This window comes from Anneissia japonica, unplaced genomic scaffold (assembly GCF_011630105.1).
Source record: "Anneissia japonica isolate Jap-2015-1 unplaced genomic scaffold, ASM1163010v1 scaffold287909_len199859_cov185, whole genome shotgun sequence".
In the NCBI taxonomy this organism is placed as follows: Eukaryota; Metazoa; Echinodermata; class Crinoidea; order Comatulida; family Comatulidae; genus Anneissia; species Anneissia japonica.
In genome coordinates this window covers 103,691-113,977 of record NW_022688465.1, presented here as the reverse complement: position 1 = coordinate 113,977, position 10,287 = coordinate 103,691, and the positions used below count along the sequence as shown (strand labels likewise).

Sequence of the window (10,287 nt, the reverse complement as noted above, 5' to 3'; positions counted from 1 at the left end):
TCAAACTGTAGACACACTACAAAATGACAGAAATTTCACACACAATTATTTTAATATATTGAACACTTTTATTAGAAATAATTATTCACTCACTTTATTGAATATTACAGAATATCGATATAATTATTTCAATGAAAATATTTTGCATTAATATTTCTCTCTATTTTAATTAGGCTACAATTAAGTCACAACAATTTCACAGATCAAAACACAACGATTTTATTTTCATACATTTGCTTGCAACAAAATAACGATTACAAATTTTATCTACATTAAATTTTTGTATCCTGGAAGCGGTTATTACAACTAATATTTAAAGCGTACTCTTATTTGAATGATTATCTCAGTCTGTGGACGCTTTATATTAATACAATTTTAAGTTTCATAAAAAATAAACAAAGACACAATAAGTAATATTTTTAAAAATTCAAAATTTTATATTTCAAATATTATCTAAGATTGCGCTGAACGCATAAGGTCACTCCTTCATATAAACAAATAAAATTAATAATGAATAATTTCATCACCATCATGATCAAATGGTGCCATCGTAACCTTTTTTGGTTTAGTAGAAATCTTAGGTTCCTTACATATTATTTGTTCAAGTTGTTTTCCCCTAAATATATGAAGCACATGCGTTGCGTATTTTTTTTTATAAACAATTTACGTCAGTTCTTAAGTCATTTGCAACGAAACGTAGGTACCTTTCCCACATAGTCCCATTTTTTAATCATTAGGCCTATTTCTTATACTTATATAATTTTTCAATAACATTATTTATTCTATACACATATTTCAATGTAAATAATGCCAAATTTATATTCTTTACTGATGATATAGACTTTTGCCAATATATAATATAGGCCTTATTACACTGTGGTACCATGGACCTATTAAGTCCATGGTGGTACAATACTGATCTATTTGAATTATCAAATACAACGATTCTGGCATCGCATTCGATTTGTTCTTTTCCCTATATAAATCACGCTATGTTTTCACGTTACCAATACTATTTCAATGACTATATTTTAATACTTTATTTGATCTAACGAAAATTGCATTCTACCAAACATATTCGTATTCACCATTAGTCTTATATTGTAGGCCTCATGATTATAAGTAGGGAATCATTCGCAGTGTCCATCTAGTATATTTTTATATGGCACAGTATAAAAATATGACATACGGTACTGAGTACGGTGCACTGAGTTATTCATTGACGACCTTCCAGCACAACACAACGTCTTAATATATTTTGCTCTCCAGGAAATTACGAAAAACTTATCATCTGTGCATAACGCAAATATACGTTAACCCATAATGCACCTTGGTTAGTTCGTATAGTTCAACACACAATGTGTAGGTGGACCTCCCCATTGCACTTCATGTAGAAAGGGCATGCGCAGTAGAACTAATAATGACTATAAATGATAAACGTTTCATAAGTTTTGTTGGTTGGTTGCCGAAGTTGTCATCGCCCCTACATACAATCTGGATCGCATAGGCCATTTCTGGAAAAAAAAAAATGAAAATGATAGTAATTAAGAAAATATGTCAACTTGAGGAAATCTCAGAAAATTATGAGCATTTGAGTAATAAACTATATATGTATATAAATTGTGTATATTTATGTAGAAAATACAAATATTTGAGATACATGATAAGTTTGTTAAATTACATTATAATGTAAATACAATTCTCTTATTAACTTAATGAATGGTAAATATATCGAGCGCGTTTTCTACGTTCCGATCCGATCAATTTTTTAAATTGTTTTGAATCCATCATTCTCACCTAAAATAGATATTTTTCTAAGGTATGAAACTGATGATGCAAAAAAATGAATTCTCCGCAAAATAAACGATGTGGCTTCACTGTTTGCAAAACAAGTAAATTAAGTTACATCCGCTGTGATGTACTGAACAGGCCAGCGAACCCAGAACCATGGTGGGGGTCAAACAGTTCAGCGATACATCCACCATCAACGCTGCCGAACTAGAAACGCTGAACAATTTTCGAAAGAAAGTGAAACGCACCTAAACGAATTCTGACTTAAAAAAGCATATATGTTGAAATTTTGATGAAATTTAAATAATTTGATAGCATCATAATTTAACTACGTTATGAAAATTTTAAAATAATATGAAATCATGAGATAAGCCTGCAATAATTCGCCCGGACTGATTCATATGTGAGGTTATTTGAACTAAACTATATGACATTAACATTTACTATGAGATTTAATGTTTGTTTAAAAACTAGATGGAAACGAAATAAACAAATTACTTGAACTACATTTGTAGTAATGTTAAGGGAGTCCCGTATATTCATTACTGAACGTTGGAGATGTTAGCCCAATATACTAAGCCATTGCGTGGTAATAATAAGGTAATCAGTTCCTTTCCATGCCGCCTTTTAACCTCCATAGTATATTTCAACCAGGTAGCCATTGATACTCCTGGGTGAATTTCTCTTAATTCAGGAAATAATGATCGCATTTAATATGAGTGAATCAGTAAAGAACTCAACGAATAATATAGGCACATCGATAAAATTAGTACGGTAACAATTACTGTACTATGATATTTAGCAATTATTAATAATGAGTAAAATACGTAGAATGCTTTTATTATTTAACTATTAATCTAACCCTATTATGAAATTATTTTTTTTTAAATCATACAGCACAAGAATAGGATATTATGACGTAACAACGTGATATTATATTGTATTATGCTCCCTGTTGGCGTTTGCGCTGTTGGAGTAAAATGGAATGAAATAAAATAACAATCAAAGCAATACACTTATAATTTATATGTAAAATAATGTGATTACATGAATGTTATTTAAAATCGCTATACCATTTACTAAATAACCTAAACTAACAGAGTATTTGCATAAAGACCATCGGTCTTTATTAGCCCAATGCATGGGCTAATTAGACTATACTGTATTCACTATTGAATTTTTTCAGAATTTCAAATAATACTGTAATTGAATTTTTGTCGATGATCAAATACTTGTTTAAATATAATAATATCCAACAATTATGCCTATACTATAGTACATGCTATATACTATACAACACCAACGGAAGCTCGTGCGGACGTGTGTACGTTAGATTTTGTAAATTGGTCGAATTATTCGATAATATCTGGCCGAATTCCAGAGTTTCCTGTGTTACAAGTGGGAATAAGGTGTCGATATAAAAAAAAGATATGTCGGATAAATGACTATGAAGAATGTGAAGTAAGGTTAGGCCCCATAAAAAAAATTGTTAGTTTATCACCCGCTCCCTCATCAATTTTGGGGAAAATCTGATTTTTTTTTTCCAATCAACATATATTTTTATTTCAAACGGTCCTTTTTCTATCTTTTTTTTTCACTTGAAAAGCTTAGGATTTCTTGCAAATATGTTTACTGGTACAACAAAAACATATTTTTTAAATATAAATTTGATTCCATTCTTATGACTTTTTATATATGTGTCTCTAACAATTGATTTACTTGGGATAAAAAAAAACCTCCCTCCCTCCCTCCCTCATAAGTTTTTATTCTTTGATAGGGTGATAAACTAATAATTGTTTTTATGGGGCCTTGTGGAAGTAAGTGCTGGAATACTAAATAAGGAGAAACTGACAATGCGATGATATTTAAATGAATGTGCTATATATAATAATTTTATTATACTTGTTTTATTTTTATTTTTTATTGTTTTTTTTTTTTTGTTTTTTTTTTTTTTTTTTTGTTTGTTTATTATATCGTTGTTAAGCGCCTAGAGGTTATTAACATTAAGTGCTATATAAATATTGATTATTATTATTATTATTATTATTATTATTAAATAAATATATCTCAGCAATTATTAATGGACTAAAGTCATTCGTTCGCAAGTAGGCATACGTTTACTTAGGATTACTAACGAAGTTCAATACTTGATATTAGTGTGTAGAGGTATTGCATTGTTCTCAGTTAAAACTAGGATTCGCTCAGGTATTTCTTACTTATCCGATAATTGGTCGCTGGTACTTAATTTGAGGATCAACATTTAGTCGATGCATAGGCCCAATACTGTTTCCTATACTATATAGCTATGGTTATATCAAGCAGATTTCTTAGTGAGAGATGTCTCTTTTATCTGAAAGGGTTATCTTGTCAACTCTATGATAGTTATTGTAAGCCGGATTGTTATGACTCGACGCCTGCTGCGAACCGGCACGATATGTACTTTTAAGTGATTTACTTTTATTACTAACCCGCATCTTATAGATCATACCCGCGGTATGCCTAACCCAGAAATCAAAGCCAAAGTCCCGGTATGACCCTACGGTACTGCAGTAAACTCAACACCTGTTCCCTTACTTGTGCTCGACTATCTTTGCAGATAGAAGTTCACGATCGTGGGTAACCTGCTTGAGGGCAGTCTGACGTAGTACTCAGTGACGTCACTAACAGGTTCCGAAACATTTCTGCGATAAAAATATTGAATGTACCAATTCTGCGGTTTGTGAATTCAGCTTAAAATATCTCAGTTAACTTCTAAGGTTTCGAAAGATTATTTCTACCTTTGCGTGAGGTAGGCCGGTGTAGCACTGGTAGACCGACATGCAGTTCAATTAGTAATTATGATACTGAAACAGTTCAGAGAAACCTAAATTTTAAGATGCTTTTATTTCTCAAAGCTGTCGTGAGAAAAAAAAATGAATGAGCAAAAATGAGATATCATAAGCCAAATATCGTATTGATTAAACTACAATTAACAAGCACTGTTTACTAGTATCCAATTGTTTAACAAAAAGCACTACCGAAAAAAAGGTTGTAATATGCCACCAGATTAGCCGACTGAGCTCATGACGGACAGTCTATCATTCATCTGTGCTAGATATATGAAATTGCATAAAATGTTGAATTATGAGTTTTGTAAGTTATCGTTTACCGTATATAAAGAAACAAAGCGAAAGATCAATTACAGGACCTTTGTAGGTAAATATTTTGCGTTATAATAACGTTACAGTTTGGTATAAAAAAAAAAGTGGGGGTGGCGGGTGGAGCTGTAGAACCATAAATACATATTTATAACGTACACTTTTTTTTATAAGAACCAGTGAAATTTTGCTCCGGCTCAGTGTTCTTATTTTTTGGCCGATTTCAGGCTCAAAATGTTCTTACTTTGTTTTTATGTTACACACATTTCAAACATAACAAATTATTATTGTACAGCAGTATCACTGTACTCGAATGTAGGTAAAAAGTGGTCCTGGAAAAATGGTCCCTCAAAAAAGGCCCCCTGAAAAAATGGCCAGAGATTAAAATGCCCCGGTAAAAATAGTCCCAAATTACAGGTTGTACACCTACTGTACTTCATTATAGAGGTTATTACTTACCTACTGCACACAAGGTAGATATATATTTTTTTCTTTTTTTTAATTTAAAATCTCATTAGACATTTTACCTCAGCCTCAATTTGTTCTTATATTGTTCTTAATTTTTAAGCAATTTCAGCCTCAGTGTTCCTATAAAATGTGTTCTTATAAAAAAAAGGTGTACTTTCAAAACTCAATAACATTGAAAAGTTATATTGACGTCATTTTCTGACCTAGCGATAATGCTCGCAAACTTTGTTTTAATGGACTATTGCGTAGTGTTAGGCACGTCTAAAAAAATCACAGATGGGACTGCAAGCTAATACATTATGTTTTATTATACACTTGACAATACACGTTGCATAATTACCATAGGCCTTGAGTGAGGGTAGAATATGGCTAAATTTAGCACACACACCATATGGCCTAGTCCTATGACACCTGCTAGATGACAATACTATTAATTATTAATTAAATTGGTGTTGTTCCTATATAAGTATTGGAGTAACTCCACTACAAAATGATCCGTTATTTTGATTTCCGTCAGTGAGTAGTCAATTTCTCAACTCATTACACCGTTTCAGACTGTTCGATGTTGTTCTCTAATTCTTAAATTTCTCAATCAAAATCCTTAAATTGCTGTAACCTATTGTTTTGAGCGAATTTCCCAGATGAAATCTAGGCCCTCTGGCCATCCTTCATGTTATGCACTGTTTAATTAGAAGCCCCAAGCAGAGTTCTAGCCCCGCGGAAAAGTTTCTCAATCGCACCTGTACGTCACTGGTCAACTAGGCCTGCATTAGGCCTTGGGTACGTACACTTGACCAAGTTTCCGTGAGTTTTAACGCAGGTAACTCAAACGCCTTCAACTTGATTTAGCTAAGGGCATTCTCTCATACGTTTAACGTAAAGGTAGTGTATCCATCTTCAAGCATTATGTACAAATCATATCAAATCAAATCAACTTTATTAAAAAATATCGTCTTTGAAGCTTTCCAGCTAAATTGGACTGATAATGATAGACTGAGTACATGTACGACATAAAATAAGAACAACATGGTTACAACTACAATTAAATACAAGCAATAATCTATATTACAAAAAAAAAATTGATGAAGATGAATTTGTTATTCGATAGTTTAGGATAATTTTAAAATTTACAAAATATTTTTTCCGTATTAATCGCACGTAATTTTAATAAAGCAGTGTAGTAAAGCTAATTATAATTGTTATCATTGTTCGATTGAATGCGTTATCAATATTTACATTAACAGAGACAGATATATATATTCGCTTATCTGTAATCACAAACGCTACAAAATATATTGTGCATAAAAGAAAATGAAATTCAGAATAATTATGGTTTGATTTAAAAATTATTTTGTTTGGGCTCTATATCGTATCTATAAGCCTATTTACGCAAAGTTGGTAATTGTCTATCTTTTAATTATACAATAAAATTGACTAGTAGGAAAATTTATATAGGTTGGGACAAATTTATTTTAAACAATCATTTCTGTTATCGCCAGCATTCCGAATGTTTTATTTGGTTTAAACATTTTTATTTGGATAATTGTGTGATTAATTCCGCAGTTCAATTTGTTAAACAATGATGTACCCCCAAGATAGTTCACATGTCACATTTCGTGTAGATTCTCAAATAATTCAAGCAAAGAAAACAAATTAGACTCAAACACAGCCAATAATGAAAATGTTTAACCAGACTCGTAGGCTCATTTCGACATATGACTTTCAACTTTCACCGGCGGGAACGAAGCATTCGTTGCCGCGGGAGTTTTCTCAAGAATTGCATGGCACCCTGTAGCTTCATTTTGATATATAATACATATAAAGGTGTATGCCTACTAGGTTAGCTTCCCCCTTTAACATCTTACCTAAAGCTGTTACTATGTGGTGGTTTAAAATAAACACAGGAATGGAAACTACTAGGTTAATTTCTTAGTTGCACTTTTTGAATTAACGTCACGTCGTCGGTATATAAAAAATACCATTGCTAAATATTTTGAAATAATATAAAAATATACTCATTACGAAACAATCTGTGTATAATGTATAACATAATATCACATTATCCATGGTGCTACAATTTTTATTTTATATTAATTCCTATTTAACAACAATACTCCCCAATCGCATTTAAAGAAGACATTTTTATATTCCATTATTATTAATAATGTTATTATAGATACTAGTTATTTTTCTTTTCTTTCCGTTCTTATTCTCATTCCTTTTTTAATTCTTACAAGTTACTTTTTTGTTAAAGCCAAGCTCCGGAGGAAAAAACTGTTTTGATATGTTGTACAACTTTACAACTGATTTTTCTAAGACAACAAACATCATATTTTTGAATAGGTTTATTTAAAAACTAGGAAAAGAAGAGGAGTAACAATCCTTTTTTCCCCAGTTTTTAAATATTCAAAAATCTGTATCTCATTAACCGTTCCCGAGTTTTTCGTCAAATAGGGCTATGCTTTTTGTGTCCTTTGAAAAATCAGTTGTACAACATATGGGAAAAATGTTTATCTGGAGCCTGGCTTTAAACTTCTCAGATTTGTTTTTTCTATTCACATCTTTATAATTCCCTTAAAAAATAAATAAAAACTTTTGTTTTCTATAATTTAAATGTCAGGCAGCGCCGTATTTACGTATGATTTTTAACATTTCACAATTAATATGATCACCATCATCATCATCTTTGTTATTATTATTTGAAGGTTTGCATTACGAAGTACCAATACTTAATACTACATCACGTTGATTTTTTTTTTAAATGCTTTCGTTATATTGTTTCTAGTATGGTTGTTAAACAAGAAGAAAAAAATAATTAGAGGAAACAAAGAGTGACTTAATTCAGTTTTGTCTTAACTTTAATCAGTTGGCCTACAGTAGGTGCGACCAAAGAGTTCCACCTTTAGCAAGTGGGTACAATAAATATACAGTAGGACCAAAATAAAACATAAAAACAAAAACAAAAACAAAAACAAAATAAATAAAAAAATAAAAACATTAAAAAAAATAAAAACATCTTGAGCTTGATAGTCCTTGGCAAAATTTTGCTGGTTCTTATTTAAAAAAATACATACATCTCTGGCGTAAGTAAATGGTAACAGCAATACGTCAGTGGACTTACGTATTATGGCGTACAATGCGATATCAATGTTATTTATTGGTTGTGATCAGGTGTTGTAAGAACGTGATTTTCCCGGGTTCACACTCAAGGTAAACGATTGTAACGACTTGTATTGTGTTCATGGACAATCCGTGAGTTTTGGTTAAAATTGCTAATAAGGCTCACTGCATTTAGCGCGTGTGTAAGATTAAATTAGACAGTTACAATTAATCGGTACTGGTTTCGCTATAGGATTTCTGATTTCAATTTGTTAACAAATTTCATTATTTGATTTGTTTCTATCTAAGTGCGTAATATCGTGGTGATGGCGATTATACTGTCCATTCCTGATGATGATATAATTAATGTCGAAATTTTGAATCCCGACACGATGGCGTGCATTTCAATACTTGGAATACGTATTGTACTATCTTATCTGAAATTAATCAGTGGACCTTTCTGTTTTATTCTGTCCAATTACCTTCATATTCATAATTGTATTTCAATCAAAGTATTAGGAGAGAAAAGAGGAAATACGTCCGATTAATGATTAAAACACAATATATCAATACTGTACCTTCAACCTATTGCTAATAATAAAGGCCCATAGAAGAAAAAAATATTAGGCCTATTTTGTTAACTTTATACCATAGGAAAACAAGCAATGACAAGTATTTATGAAAAATGGAGTTGAATGAGTAGCTTGGTGGTAAACATTATTTGTCTTTGTTTCAAATCCAGTAAAACACCATTTTCCAATGACTGAAATAATTCTAAATCAACCCCTCTTCCCAACAGCTTTCAAGATAAGCAGATTAATTTTGATTTGATTCGATTTATTTTGATTTGATATACTATCTTGGTGTGATTGGATTGATGTGACTTTATGTCGTATATACACTATCCTTCTGGTACAATGGTATTAAACAGACCATAATTAATAGTTCCACATATTACGTGATGCTTAGTTTATACTAGGGGTATACCACACATAGTATCTCAGGATATGGTAAAATGCTTTCTAATACTTTTCTGTAGTATAATACAGTAATAGCCAATCTGTGGTTGAGGCCTATGGTAATATCAAGGACTGTACAGATAAAATCCTTGTGTTATAGCATTAATGTTCCGACGATTGTTGACTGAGTTTCATTGGCTACTCTGATGCTCGATACCACACCACAAATAGTATAGAACATCACTACGTTATTGGTGATGCTCTGGAGCATCAAACAGGCCTTGCTGATGTCATTCCATTATGATATGCATTATGCGAAAAAAAAATAAAGGAGAAAGAGGAAGCACAGTAGAACACCAAAACCATATAAATTTCGATTTAAGTCGTGTCTATAGTCAAGGATTTCTAAATAAAAATTTGCTTTTTTTTACCATTAAGATTAAGATTCTTTTAAGATTTGAATTTTTTATTTCTGGATGATATTCTATTCTTTTTTTTTATTCTTTTTATTAAATTCCCTGATATTTCTGTTTGCCTTTGCGTTTCCAATTTTATTTCTGTTCACTTTTATTGTTATGATTAAGTAAGTTTGGACGCACCACTGATTAGTGTGTGCTATTGTTGTAAAAGCGAGTGCCAATAAAAACTGAACTGAACTAAACAGTACATGTCCCCTACCCAGATTTTCCTATGAATTCGCTCTCGATATGTGATAAGTACCGTATAGGCATGACCCTTCAGACCGTATCACTTCGTTCAATATAGGCCTACTATGAGATTCATATAACCAAGGTTGATATTAGGCCTATATAGCATCACTTAGTTACATAGAC

General features: G+C 31.5%; 1 protein-coding gene across 1 annotated transcript in view; it reads right to left on the bottom strand.

Moving 5' to 3' along the window:
• Positions 1-45: 45 nt before the first annotated feature.
• The window catches only part of LOC117121749 (transcription factor 24-like), an 11,851-nt gene continuing 1,609 nt past the window's right edge, over positions 46-10,287 (bottom strand). The window contains exon 2 of the mRNA XM_033267049.1: positions 46-1,514. Within this exon, the coding sequence (XP_033122940.1) occupies positions 1,443-1,514 (72 nt within the window). The 3' untranslated portion in view covers positions 46-1,442. The remainder of the gene's footprint in view (positions 1,515-10,287) is intronic.